This window comes from Salvia splendens, chromosome 14 (assembly GCF_004379255.2).
Source record: "Salvia splendens isolate huo1 chromosome 14, SspV2, whole genome shotgun sequence".
Taxonomy (NCBI): Eukaryota; Viridiplantae; Streptophyta; class Magnoliopsida; order Lamiales; family Lamiaceae; genus Salvia; species Salvia splendens.
In genome coordinates this window covers 21,355,172-21,370,671 of record NC_056045.1, presented here as the reverse complement: position 1 = coordinate 21,370,671, position 15,500 = coordinate 21,355,172, and the positions used below count along the sequence as shown (strand labels likewise).

Here is a 15,500-nt window from a genome sequence, read left to right as displayed (position 1 = left end):
TTTGGTTGTTGCCACGCTACTTGAGTGGGTTAAGAATTGTATACTTGAATTGAAAGATGAACATGGGATTCTACCTAGACTGATCAATTAGATTGGAAATGTACGGAAGCATGAATAAACGACATAAGCATGAAACGGTGAACAAACATTTAAATCTGAACTAAAGTAGCTAAGAGCACCCATAGTTAACAGATCATACTGTAAACTTCCTAAAATAGACAGAAAGGTGAAAAAAGTAAATGGGGACTATATTACCTAGCTAGCTAAATGGGCAGAAAATTGAAAAAGTAGCAAGGACAAAGCATAAAACATATTTTCAAATCTAATCTCCTAACTGATTTCCTACTTCATCATCTTCAAGTAACTAAGCGAAACAGAGCATTTGAGACACCATTGATGAACGAACCTTAAGAAAAACAGAGCATGCTTCATACCAAACGTAAACTCGAAATTAAAGCTGGAAGCTACTGGATCTACGTCAACTGACTAACTAGACAACGCATGAAACAATAAATGAGCCTCAATCATGCATTCCAACACAGAGTGAACTAGATCTACTAAATCAAACGCTGATAGAGTGGATTTACAAAATCAAACAACTAACTATAACGCCAAGCACCCAACAAAAACAGAAATAAAACTAGACATCACAAAATCCAACAAAAACTTCCATAATCTTGAAATAAGACAAAATCGAACTTCGAAACAACGAGTTCCTAACTAAAACTGCAAATACGGAAGAGTTTCTCAAACTAGGATGTGTAAAACACTAAAACACTTGAGAAATAAACCTACAGTGATGCAAAACAGAAATAAACGATTGTATCTTCACTCCGAAGAGGGGTTGTACAACAACTGAGACGTTAAAGCAGCAGGAATTACGTTGCTCCCCCCTCCGAGCTAGGAGGCAGAGAGCATATCTGGAGTGTGGAGTGAGGAAAAGGTTTTCAAATGAAGAAACTTTCAGCTATGTCCCCCATTTACCTTCAATGTTGATTCCTTTATATATCACGACTCCAATCCCTAGGGTATATCCTCCATGATTTGACATTTGTACCCTTACAGCAAAGGGTATTTTCAAATTCTCTCTTTTATCCCCCAGTACTTGCAATGCCCGCTCCTTATTATAACTCCTCTTAATCAGTTGAACGACTTTTCTGCATTTTCACTCCATTTTGCTTCATCTGCATCTGCTTGGCTAGTTTGCACTGTCTAACTGATCCAACAGCCATCCTGCACACTTAAACTCACTATTTGTGCATTATCTCCCTCAAAAGCATGTAAAATCACTCAACAGCAATGCATGAAATGAGCCTTATCCCTGGGCAATGATCAGACTTGTGAGGTCAAAAGGATTGGAGAAATACACATGAAAATAAGAAATGAAGCATCAAGATACCGGCAGAAGTCAAGTTTATACCCAAGATCAAAAGAAATCTGATATCCATTGGAATGCTGGAATCAAAGGGATATAAATTTGATTCAGGTGATGGAATGTTAACAGTCACAAAGGATTCAAGAGTGATCATGGAAGCTAAAAGGAGAAATAGCTTGTATAATCTGTTGGCTCAGCCAACAGTGACTGGAGCTGCACATCTCTCAGTTAGTGAGTTTGGATTCTTCAGCTTTTCTGCATTTTCAATTCAATTTGCCTCGTTTCATTCAGCTTGGTCAAGTTGCACCATTTAACTGATCCAGTAGCAACTGCAACTTAAACTCAAATTTCATGCATTATCTCCCCAAAAGTATGTGAAAACACCCAAAGTCAATGCAAGAAATGAGCCTTATCAATATCCCATAAGACAATGGCATTTCTTCAATTAAGTCTTGACTCACCTGTGACCAAGCTCCCTCGTGTATAGGTAAGGGCTAACCCTCATACATACACTGTGATCGTATCTATTCCTCCGACAAACATCACACTCTCTGGTGATTTCTCCATCTCAGTCCAATAAAAAAGTGAGTACAACCTCTTGTAAGTAGCTAGGACCCCAGAATATCCTCCTTTACTTGAACAGTGGAAAGCCTTAATAATTTGTCTTCTCATGCCTTCATCATTCCCAATTACCAACCTTTCTTTTCTAAGAAGTTGATTACCAAGCCAAGTAAATTTAGACTTAGTGATTCTGTTTCAGTTCTTCAATGATAGCAGCCAATTTAGCATCCGATCTCCATGTGGCCTCAATATGTGGATAAAGGTCCACTGAAACAGTACAAATGGCCATACAAATTACTTCATAAAGTGTTATTATGAATTTTTTGGTCTAAAGTATAAGCGCAAATAATCACAAAAAAAACAATAAATGTCCTAAAAATACTTCTAAACTGCAAGAGAATATTGTCAAAAATAGTACTTCGCGGTCAAACCCACAAGAAGGCGGTTCGGGTGAAAAGGTGCTAGAAAGGAGACTAAAAAGCGGTAAAACTGAGATACGATGAGGATATAAACAAAATCAAAACAAAAGCAAAGGGATAAGATCTACTACTAACTTGATTCGGAATTGTTTCAATCTATTTCACCAGAACTCGTTCATAATACAATCTTAGCAATTAAGGATCGTATTTATTTTACGCTCACCGCAGCTGAACACTTGGTAAGAGAATTGTACGACTAAGATAAGCTAAATACGTTTCAAAGTCCCTACTCAGTGACCTTTCATCCCTGCAGGTAGCGCAATAGGCTACATATTAATTTCTAAAGAAGGTAAACACCTTTGATCCACCCTTCAGATATAAACAAGCACCATAGATACGTATTGAACTCGAGAAATAGGAAATCATCGTCTGGAGAAATAAAGTTCAAAACAATTCCTTCTACAAATTAGGAGTAGTCCAAAATATTAGCCAACACATGGCTTGATATAAAAATCTAAATACAAATACCATGGTGGACAAATATTCAGTTGGATGAGATAAAGACTGCCTTCAATCCTTTAGTGATTCTCTAGGGTTCTCCGTCTGGCAGCGTAGGAGAAATATACAAGCAGAGAAAAAAAGATGATAGAATGAAAGGTAGAATAAAAGATGAGAATTATGAACCAGGGGACCCTGTTTTATAGATGTGGAAAAGACTGATATCTAATAGGATTTGAATTCTTGAAGTTTATCTGCATTGCGCAACTTTCGTAAAACGACTAACTTTTTCTACTGGACTCTGATTGAGGTGTGCAAGGTACCTACACGAAACTCTTTCAAAGATGAAGACATTGATGGTTATAAGAGCATTTAGAGATCATCTTGAGAGGCCGACTGCTCTAAGAAAGGCTATATTTTCTTAAAAGATCAATTAAGGGCTTTCTGATTACCCCAAAATTTAATACTCCAAGAAATCCTCTAAGCTGAAATACATCTGATGGTATTGGCCATTTCAGCATGGCCTGAATTTTCATTTGATTTGTTGAAACACCAACTTTAGAGATTGTGTGGCTTAGATATTCCACTCGTGGCAACCCAAATGAACACTTGTAGTGCTTAGCAAAAAGTAAGAATTCCCTGATTTTTCTAAAGACTGACTCCAAATGCCAAAGATTAGTATATCATCAAAGAAAACCAGCATAAATTTTCTCAAATAGGGTGTGAAAACCTCATTCATCAATCCTTGAAACATAGAAAGTGCATTGGTCAATTCAAATGGCATAACAATAAACTCATAATGCCCACTGTGGGTCCTAAAAGACCAAGCTAACACTAAAAATGAGCCTCAACAATAATACAAAGAAAATGAATAAAACCAATTGGAAGAATATGCAAATTTAATTTACATCAAATACCTCAACACTTACATCTTGCTTTTTCTTATGAACAAGCTGTCTTTTTTTCACAATACATAACAACTAATAATCAACTATATCCCAAATGTATATCACATTATCACTCAATGACATTCGAATCAAGGCCCTTTTCTTGTCACAATCATCAACTACCAAAGAATGCTAAACCAACTTGATATTAATGACCATGAATGAATGACTAAAAGAGAAAGCTAAACAAAGGATATACCATGCAGGCTCTATAGAATATTATTTTAAGCTACACAAGTTCTGTATGCTTGATTTTAAGCTACTATACATATAAGACACAAGATATTGTATGCTAAACATAAAATATGTGAACAGAACAATATATTATTAACAATCAACCTTAGGCAGCAAAAATACATTTAATCACAAATAAAAAATAGTATTGTACTAATTCAACTTTTAACTATCGAAGTAACAAAGACTTCAAAAACTCTTATTTTCCAATACTAATTCACAAATTTCCAAACTTAAATAAATTACTACTATAGTACTAATTCAAAACAAAGTACAAACACTTTATTTAATCAAGATAACTTCAAATTTCCAAATTTTCAGGGGCGTTAATATACAGTATGAACAATGCGTGAGGTTAGGTTAGTTAAGAACCCTTTTCAAAATAGATAATCTCCAACCCATCAGAAAAATGCTACAATTCAAAAATGATCAATTTAGAGGCATCAAATTTCAAGCATTGTCATTGTAATAAACCCTAAAATTAATATTATCAAGCGAAGATTGAGTATAGACTTTATTGATATCTGTAATCTTGCAATCTTAAACTTTCACAATGCTAAAATCAAGCAACAATGTGGATTCATTTTTTAACTTCCCAGAAACAAATGAACTTCACATACCATAATATATCCTTAGCTGCTGGAATGATAAATACAAAGAGGAACCTGAGGATAAAAGGAGCAAAAACATTAGTCGAAAACAAGAGAAAACTGTGAATGATATATATAATAATGCAAAAGCACCCAGGGATAGTTTCAAAAACTCTGCTGGAGACATTGAAAACTCAGCAGAATGTTAGATGTGATTAGCTAGTAGCGTAATCTGTACAAAAAGACGATCATGGGCCATGTCGGTGTATTTTCAGTTACGTCATCTTCCTTCCAGCTCACTTCCAAAGTTGAGAGGTTCATGAGTAGCTTGATAGTACTACAGGAAGGTCTGATATGTTAATAAGGAGACTACCACCCTCAGCAAGCGGATATCTTCTTTCGCTTGTAGTATTTTAAGATGACCTTGGTGCTTCCAGATTGTCTCCCATTGCTCGTGGCTAGTAGAGGATAACCAAGGGCGGGTTGGAGAGACGAGTAGTCCAGGGCAGTTGGTTGATTCACCACCTGTACACATAGCGTAACAGTGAAAATTTCATTGAAAATAAGTAAATTATTGAACTTGAATCCGTTTAATGATAAAGTACCGCAATGGCTTTTTCAGCAGAGGAGCAACCGGCATTGCCATTGTAGGCCATTGTTTTGTTGCTGAGATGAAAAGGAAAAAATGAGAAACAAAAGTCTGTAGCTTGAATCAAACATCGAGATGAGATATATTCAAGGAACAATCGGAACATTCTTGATATATCATAGCATAGAGGTGAGTATATAGTGTTACCATGCCGATTCCTGCTCCATGATGTCAGTCTCCACTACTTGTTTCCCTTCCAGAACTTCAGATAAAGGGCTGATTCCACCAACCCCAATGTCGGCATTGTTATCTATATGGTCACAACCAGTTGTTTGGTTTTCTGCAGACAGGTTTTAAAGGAGGTTACATCTCCTTTTGTTAAGAAATGGCCCTTCGATCAAAAAAAAGTTTGCGGCAATTCATTTACCTGCAGGTAGATCACTCTTCAACATTTTCTGGCAAAATATCGTACCCTGGAAGTCGAGGAAAGTATAGACCAGAAAATTTAATCTCTCTGATTCATCCATCATGGAGAACCCAAATGAAGAGATCCAAGTGTTCAAAACACTAGGAACAGCAGGCAAAAGAAGCCTCTCGACTCCCAATTGTGCGAGTTGCTGCAAAAGCCAAATACACCAAATAAGCCAAAATAACACAGCACCAACAGACACTTCAACAGTTACAACTGCAAGTCATTTCTATCTTCGGAAGTCGGCTTTGCATGAAAGAAGAACTGTATAATGAATAGGCAGCTTGATGCCATCCAGAGCAAGTTTATGGGCTGGGATAAGATTTTGAAGGCATGGACATAAGGTGAGAGACCCAACCCATTTCTCCATATAATCATTTGTAGACAATGATTACAACACGACTCATTATGCAGGTACGAGGGAAATGAAGCAAAACAATGGAGTTCTAAAATGTAGGAGCAGAACACCTTCTCAAGTTCATTCATCAGAATTCTACACATCCCAAGTCGACGATATTGAAACCGTGTGGCGACCAGAGGGACTTCTGCAACTGTTTTGCCATATATCCTGGAATCAGTAGGCATGGAATTTGAGTTACTTCAACATAACAATATACAAGAGTTTGAAATAAGAATGTGAAGCATCAAATACCTCACGGAAGCGGCTGAGATCAATTCGTCATTCTTTTCCAATATTACTGTATAAAATCCTTGAAAGTTCAAACGGTTGAGATCTGACCTGTAAATCAAAATATTAGTACCACATATATATCTAACCCGCAACTGAAAATATTAGTACCACTTATATTGTGTTATATTCCTTATATCCTGAATAAAATAAAATATTAGTACCACTTATATAATGCTTACGTTCTTCATATAATAAATAAATAAATAAATAAATAAATAAATAAATAAGGATCTAAAATTATAGTCAAGGTACATGGGGATAATATTCCATTAAATTATACTCCCTGTGTTCTTAAAAATAGAATTTTTTTTCCTTTTTGGTCCATTTCTTAAAAGTAGAAATTTTCCATTTTAGGAAATGGACCCCACAATCCACTACCACTAATTCTACTACCTTTCTCTTCCTCTCTCTTACTTTACCAATTTTGCACATAAATACGTGCCGTTTCAAAAGTTCCTATTTTGAAAAACGGAGGGAGTAAATCTATAGTCCACTACTATCCATCAGATTTGCTAGATGTATGAATGGGCAAGACGAACAAGGATTACAAGGATACGCAAAAGTTGACAAATATTGCCAAATCGCATAGCAATAGAGTCTAGAGAATATGCATAAGTAGCAATGGGGAGACGAGACTAGCATACCTTCGATTAAAGATAATGTCTTCCATTAGATCCCTCCTGGTCCTAGGCTCTTTGACAGGTTCAAAACATTCATGCATCACGCTGAGGGCAACATTAAGCTTGCTGTAATTCTCCACCGAACTCTCATCATCATATGTTGCAACATTCTTAGAAATATTTGATTCCATGTACTTCACTAAAGTCCAAGTCATATTTTCAGTTCCCACAGGAATCTTTTTCCCCAGAATCCCGTTCAGACCATCAAATATCTGCAACAGAACAGTTATATTTAAACAAAGCCCATGTGATTTTAGAATTCAAGCCATCTTCAACTTTAAAAAAATACCACAATATGCAAACAGAGCTCTATAAAAGGAAAACAGGTAACAGTACCTGTCGACATGTATCTTGGCAGAACAAGTCACCTTTTGAACGACATTGTGTATCTCCTTCATTTGTGAGGCATTCAGCGTGATCTACACGAAGTTGTCAATGATTAGAGGATGATATACTCGAGAATCTAATTTTTAGTTTTTTTTTACGAGTAGATATTGACTTATATAGGCTACTTACATCGTCGCTCACACTGACAACAGGTCAAAAACGAAGTGTCTTTGGCTAGTTTATTTCCTGAATCGGATCTGCTCTTGTTGCAAATCTGACAACAGCAGGACGGGCAGAACCAATCACCCTCTGGAACCTCCTGTCAGAGCTAACGGTGAAAAATAGAACAGATCTATATGACACCAACACAGCCTAAAAGAATTAACTCGATGGTGATACCCCTATTTTCAGAAGAAATGAACAATCAAGTGCTAAGAAATATAACAGGCGGATGAATTATGAATGCGGGAATACCTTTAAACCAACGCACTGAGTATGAAACGAGGATGGACACAGGTCACACAAAAGTAAATCACCTCCGTAGTGACAGACAGAACATATGTCGTCACTTTTTCTATGATGTTGGGCAGCCTTCGGTTGACGTTCTAACCTTGAATTTCGACTGATATAACGTAGTTTCAGTTGCAACTGGCACTCAAGCAAAGACATACCATCCTCCAAATATATATTTGCGGAAGGTCTACGATCAGAACTGCCAACATGTGCTTCAAAGTTACCAAGTGTGAAAATTCCCCCGCAGCAACTACATTTGATCCCTTCGCGAGATATTCGTCCTTCTGCAATTCGAGGACCATTTTTGCTACTGCAGTAGTGAACTTTTGCTCTTGGTAAAACCACATTATTGTCAATCAACCAAGACAAGATAGTTCGAGGTGTCTGATGAGAGGAAGAAGCAGCCTCCTCGCTTACCCTTTTACTAGATTGCCTCACTGGGGTTAAAGAATCAGCATTTAAATCTCCTCTCAGACTCATTGATGCATTAGATTTCCTTCCTCTCTTGGGTGATGCAAGTGAAACTTCAAGACAATCTGATTCGAGCTTTCTCCTCTTCTTCCTCGACATTCTGGTTTTATGAGCTTCACATTTGATTGACCGAACAAACCCCTCAGACATTGGCATGTCATTTAAACTGCGTACTTACAGTGGAATCATCCGCCATTCGCGGAAGATGTGATTTACTTGTCGATAAATCGCCATCATAATTGTTGATGAAATCTCTATTTATGACTCTTCCCATGGCACGAGAGGGGTCAGTGGAAGTAAGTGCACCAGCTTTTACACACCATCTACAGGCTGAAAGAAGAGAGTAAAACATTTTTCCAGTAGGTGACCTATAACGTATTTCCCAGCCGTATGGTCCTTTATTGTGGTGATAAAAAGACCATCCAAGTGCAGACAAGTGTTTCCTTGCTTCCATGCCTTTCAATTTGCCTTCTGCAGACTTTGAAGCTAATGAGCAATAATCCCGCACTGCTTTGGGACAATATTTAGATTCTATTTCAAACTTCTCATCAGTAATGCACGGCAATTTGAACAAGTTTCTGGAAGCTTGGGATTTCCCAGGAGGTGAGGGTGTTTCTTCATATGAACTCATGTAGCTTGCAATGTTGTAGTTTGGGTGCATAGTAACGTGCGATGTGGGTTCCAACTCAAAGTCACTGTGGAACTTCTTGAAAACCTCAGGAAGTGAATGAAAAGTTTTCCCATTGGGGGAAATATAGCATTTCCTATTCGAATTTCCCATACATGTACGTCTAAACTCAATTTTCCAGCCCAGATACAGTAGATGTTTGCTAACATCTAATGAGAGCCCATTAGGAGCAGTACCTTTTGGAGCAGTACCTTTTCCAGACAAATACTCCTTATAGGAATCAATTGCATCAGGGCATTGCTGAGGCCCCGGAATCAATTGAGGTACAGCAGACTGCCAGTTAAGTCTTCTGATCTTGGTTGAACTTTTACGTCTCCCTTGTCTCAATTTCAAACTATGAGATTCATCATAACTACTTGAACCATTCCCAGAATCTGCATCTGGATCAGGAGACAAAACTTGTTCGTCCGTGGGGCTAACTGAGACGCGAACTTGATCGTCCTCAATCTGAACCTGATTATTGCTTCCATGATTTACATCAGTTTGCGGAATTCCTTCATCATTAGACTGGAGATCTTCAAAGGGTGCAGTAGCTGCAAGAGAACTACGAAAAGGTTCTTCGGATTTTAGAATAGATTCAAAATCTTTTTCCAGAAATTTCAATGATGTTTGTCCTTGTTTTTTCGCAGATTTACAGGGCAAGTTCATAAAGAGATTCTCAACAGCATGCTTTATATTGTCATAGAGCACCTGAGACAATAATTGTTTCCATACATCCCGTTTAGAGGAAGTCCACTCCCCAAGGTTTTTAAAGTCATCCTTCGTCCTCACCTCATACCAGATTTGCTGCACAGAGACAAGGCGAGGGTACTCTTGCTCATATTCCTCTAATAATTCAAGAAACAACCAGTTCCCACGAAGTCTCCATTTCTCAGTGACCTCATCCCAATCCTTACTAAAACGCAGATCATCAACCTTGCCCTCGACTTCATCACCCAAGTCAGGAAAGAAAATTCTTCTTCTCTCACACCCTTCTTTGTTGTCAAACACCACACCTTCCCACCAGGCGTCGCCATGAAACAAGTCAACACATGCTCCATATTGCAGAGTCCGTGCCCCCACAAGACCCAAAGTCGGTGTTTCTGGACAAGGCCTAATCAAGCCCCTATACTCACCAGGTCTCTGAATCTCTTCATCAAGAAACCCATCAATTGCAGGGGTCACTTTTACTTCTTCAACCAGCTTAGCAGGGCAATCAACACACAAAAGGTGATCATACTCCACTACACGAACCAATTCCTTGCAGCCGATCACCTTACCAGGATGCCACGAACCAAAACCCCCATCCTCAAAGCTCCTCACCTAATCAAGGTTCCTCAATACTAAGCAAATGTTTTTGGCAAAATGAATAAATAGGAGCAAAAAGATTATCATCAAACCAAAATTCCCATAATTTGACCTTCATACCTCATTTATCACATAAATTGAGGCTGAGTAACAATTTTCATGTATAAAACTCATAAAAATTCAAGATAAATTCATGAAATTTGCAGCACAAAATATTTACCAATACAAAATTTTGCATGTCCATGAACACCAAAAATAATGAAAACATCAAATCCATTTAGAAAAACTCACATGCAAAGAACAGCACAAAGACGTGATTTTCCCACAGATAACACAATGCAGGAAAATTTTAAGAAGTACAAAACTTCACAATAACGAAATAACGCCTCAATAATTCAATAAAATTACAAAACAACAGTTAAAATTGGGGAAGAATCAAAATACTGAGAGTTGTAATGATCGGGTAAAAAGAAAAAAACTGTATCTACTAAAAACCAGACACGAGAATTGCGACGAACAAATGTACCTCAACTTTTTGATGAAGGAGAAGCTTTCTGTTTCTGGCCGCCATTGAGCATGGGATTGTGAGTTTTTCAATCAACAATTGTTTATGGAATATCAAGGGTTTATTGGAGGTTTTAAGTTTGTGTGTCAGACTTGATTTTGTTTCCTTTTATAAAAAAACTAGTGTTATCACCCGTGCTATGCACGGGGCATAAGATTTTTAAATAATGAAGTTAAATTTTAAGATAAGAAAAATAAAAAAAGGATAAAGAGAATTAATAATATTTATGATTGAAAAAATGAGTTAATTATAATAAGTATTCATAAAATTATAAAAGGAATAAAAATATTATAAACAGTAACAAAAAGAGAAATATAACATTTATGTTTGGCAAACAATTTTATGCAATATTAATTTATGATATGAGTGGAGTAAAATAAAATAAAACAAATGACAAACATGAGATACGCGATTAATGATAAATAGTGGGTTAGTTAGAATAAGATATAAATAAAAGAAAATATATGTGCAAATGAGGATATGAGACGAAAAAATCATATAATTTAAATAAATAAATAGTTCAATAATTTTAATCAACAAAACATATGTATTCAAAAATTAAATTCTATGCATGGGGAAATATATATTTACGTAGTCTTATGTAGCATTAAACAAAATTCTTATAATCACATTTGCACACTTAAATATTTCTATCTATACGTTGACATAAAAAAATTTATCAATCGCTTCCATATTATCCTCTTTATATACCCATAATGCAAATGGTAATACAAAATGATGAATAATTTGGAACACGGATATTATAATTAAAATATTAACAATAGTAACCTTAATGTCTTTAATCACAACGGTTGCGTATTAAAATATTATAAATTAAATCACCCATGAAACAATAGTCAAAGGGAATTGACAGCGCGTAAACCTTGAATGACAATTTTGGATCAGAAGTTAAAGAAATTATAGGAATCAAAACTTTTTTACCAACGTTATGACTAATCAAAACTTTCGCCTCGAAAACATGATTACCAAAACGTGTGATTATCAACAGAGTTCCATTACACAACTCATTAGAATGATCAATGTTCCTTATCAACAAAACATGAAAACCAACTTTCAAAAGCTAAGCATGATTAGGAATACCAAACGACTTCAAATTATTCAGCAAAATAATTAGAGATTGTATCAAACTTGGATATACTATCAGAGCTCAATCAAATAAACACGAACATCATATTTATCCAAAAAGATTATAAACTAATTAACTTCATCAAACTACATCTAAAGTAGGAGATCAACTAATGTTAAATAAAACTCTATTTATAATTTAGACTAAATAAAACTCCAATTATACCTAAAAAATAAAACTCCAATTATACCTAAAAAATATAGAACATATTTAGTATATACGAAACATAAAAGGGGATCAATTCTGCATCAATATAAATTAAAGATATTACCAAACATAATTTCCCCTTCAAGATTCTTTAGCTTGGATTTCTCATCAAAAGGCTGAAAAGAGAAGATCCTTGAAGGGAAATTAGCATCACATATCGGAGGGTAGATGGGGAACCATCGTCGATCCTCCTTTAAAATTAAAAAAAAATTAAAAAAAAAAAAAAAAAAATTAGCATCACATATCTCAAAGAACTCTGTTTTGGAGAACATAAGGAGTCAATATTGATGGCTTGTGGTACGATTTTGAAGCTTCTTGGACCTAACAAAAAAATGCCTTATTCAAATCAAAGCTCCTTCTTTAAAACATATACTACTATTAAACTTATTTCTTACACTCCAAGTTTCATTTAACAAATAAATCTTCTAAAAAAATAATAATAATAAAAATAAATAAATAAAAACAAATAAATCTTCACTAAAAATGCTTACAACTATTGGAATTTTCTATTTTCTTTTAAACGTATTTCAATCAAATAAACTTTTTTCTGAAAACAAATAGAGCTATTGCAGTTTCAGATTTTCTTTTATATAAGAGTTACATAACATTTTTAGAAAAAAGCAAAATCAACCTATAATCAGTTTTTTAAATTACTATTGAATATTTGGTAATCTAAATATTAGACTTTAAAGTACATCTAGGGTTGAGAAAAAAAAAAAAAAAAAAAGGAAGTACATCTAGGGTTTAGATTTATTAATATAGTACTGATATTTTGTTTAACAATTTTAATCGCATATAGTACTATATACTTATATATTTTTATTTTATCTTCAAGTTTTAACTATAACTTGTGTAATTGACCACTTATGCAAATGAATTTAAATCTCAGGTTAAGTTTCTTTGAAAGAGGCAAAGAGGAGGATCGGTAACAGTAGAAGAATTGAAAGAATTCACAATTTGCAATTTGTAGTTCATGAATTAGGCTTAAAAAATAGGCCTGCAACTACAAAAGATTTGTTTTACCAAGGAGGAAACATAGTTATGCAAGTTGCAGATACAAAAAGATGCAGATTTCTTATAGCACGCAGTTTCCCGCCAAAACTGTGGGGCACGGTGAGATTACTGTATTCAATTTTAAACCTTTCCACAGTATGTAGAGATCATTCTCATTTACATAGTAGAGTCCATTTCCTTTTTTTAGTTTAAAAAGTACACATTTTTCACTTTTACTCTTTTCTCGTCTTTTGCACTTTATTGTCCTCTACTTTTTTTTCTTCATACTTTTATAGTTTTTATTTAATATATTACACATTTTTTTTCTTAAATCTTAGCCAGTAAGCTCCATTTGTTTCATGCCTTACCACACAGTCCCAGGGCTAGGGGGGTTTATCTGGGTATAAAAAGGTTAAGAAAAAAGGGTTCTAAAGGTGGTGGTTTTTTTTTTTTTTTTTTTTTTTTTTTTATGGGGGGGTTCCTACTGCCTTCAGTATTTGCTACCCGTGATCACTTCACCCTAGGCAAATTGTGGCAGCCTCTCTTTTCTTTAAGTGTATGTGGAAAGTGGTTCCACTTTAAGGCTTATAACTCACATTTTAGAGGGCTTTCGTGTTTGGCTCTAAGTGTGGGCTTTTCTCTCATACTCACATCATCCATACTGGTCAGGAGGTACTAAGGAGAGTGGTTTCGGTTTTCCAGCTTGTCTTATCTCCCTCAATTCCCCTCACCTCCAGCTCAGGACGGTTGAGTTTTAAGCCCAAATCAGCACACATAAAAAAAAACTAGACCTAAAAAACACAAAACGAGCACAAACACAGAACACACATATATACATCATACTGGCCATTACGTCCCCCCTCCTACTTCACAAGTGTCTGCCCCAGATAAGGCTGTGAAGTGAAAAAAAAAGTACTGGCCAGTATGGTAGACACACAGACAACAAAATAACAAACAAAAATAACAACTCAAACAGAAACTTCTCACACTTAGGCTATGGAATAGGCTAAGTGGGAGAGGTTTGAACACCGGACAAAATCCACTAAACAAAGAAACACGTATATACAAAAGAAACACAGAAAACATGCTACCAAGAAACAAACCCTAACTTCTCACACTTAGACTATGGAATAGGCTAAGTGTTATGAAGTGGGGTTTGCTCGCAAACACAGATTATACTACCTAACCGAATACCACAACATAACAAAAATACGAAAAGTTAAAAAAGCTTAAAAAAAAACTAACTTGGTCAGTAGGGGGGGGTCTATCGAAGTCGCCTGCTCCTTCGTGGGGCAGGTGGTGCAGGTTGTTCCTTCGGGTTGTCCTCTTCCGTTCCAGTTTCATTTTCCTTCGCCGGCTCCTCGGCTCTTGCCGGCACCTCGGCGTCCGCTGTCTCTTGCTCATCTTCTACTCCGGTCTCTTGGATATGTGGTTCATCAGTCCGGCCACCATGGCCACTCGGTCCTGCAGCTTGCTCCTTCCTCAGGTAGGTCATTTCTTCTAAGATGTTATCCATACTGGCTAACATTCTGTTCATTGCTTTTTGCATCTTGGAGTTTTCCTCCCCGAGATCTGATACGATAGCTTCCATGGCCGCCTGCCTCTGATGCATCATATCCTGCTCTGCAGAGCCCTTCAACATCCTTTCCACAACTCCTGCCAGCTTGATCACCTCTGCCTTCAATTGCTGATTCTCCTCTGCCATTTCAGTGACTGTCCTTTCTAGAGCGGCTTGCTTCTGAGTCAGTATTCTCTGCTCCGCAGACTCCTTCAATACCTGTTCCATTCTGACGCTAAACGAATCATCTCTTCCCTCATCTGTCTATTTTCCTCAGCCATCTTTTCCACAGATTGTTCAATTCTGTCTCGCCTCTGGTCATGTCCTGGTGCTTCCTGAGCTGTTGTTATCCGAGCAGTGGGTATTGCCTCTTCTCCCATCGCATAAAAGTAGGGCACGCCCTGCCTCATGTACACCGTGTTCGTTCGGACGAACAGAGGGATGTCGAACAATCCTGGGGCGCTCACCATCGTTAGTGGGGTTAGGTCTTCGTCCTCCGAAACGGTGATGTTGTTCCTCATGAAGATTCCCAATATATGGCAGAGGGAAATATTCCGTGCTGGGTGAGTTGCGACGAGGTGACATGTGTATGCAGTCCAGAACCCTAAGTGCAGCTTCTTGCCCTTTTTTGCACACCATATAAGGTACAACTCCGTCATTGATGTCCGGACTGCCGAATTAGACTGCCCCA

The 15,500-nt window shown here is 36.6% G+C and overlaps 2 protein-coding genes across 2 annotated transcripts; both read right to left on the bottom strand.

Moving 5' to 3' along the window:
- Positions 1-1,781: 1,781 nt before the first annotated feature.
- Positions 1,782-8,518, bottom strand: LOC121764993 (increased DNA methylation 1-like). Its single transcript, XM_042161021.1, has 11 exons — positions 7,855-8,518; positions 7,570-7,699; positions 7,390-7,472; positions 7,018-7,265; positions 6,335-6,421; positions 6,151-6,250; positions 5,641-5,830; positions 5,421-5,553; positions 5,230-5,290; positions 4,655-5,149; positions 1,782-2,203 (listed from the first exon to the last, which is right to left on the bottom strand). Exons 1-10 carry the CDS (start codon positions 8,512-8,514, stop codon positions 5,003-5,005), a joined length of 1,839 nt encoding a protein of 612 aa, XP_042016955.1. The 5' UTR covers positions 8,515-8,518; the 3' UTR covers positions 1,782-2,203; positions 4,655-5,002.
- Positions 8,519-8,521: 3 nt separating this feature from the next.
- LOC121764334 lies at positions 8,522-10,995 on the bottom strand. Its single transcript, XM_042160372.1, has 2 exons — positions 10,866-10,995; positions 8,522-10,354 (listed from the first exon to the last, which is right to left on the bottom strand). The coding sequence occupies exons 1-2, from the start codon at positions 10,908-10,910 to the stop codon at positions 8,522-8,524; spliced, it is 1,878 nt and encodes a 625-aa protein (XP_042016306.1). The 5' UTR covers positions 10,911-10,995.
- Positions 10,996-15,500: the final 4,505 nt, after the last annotated feature.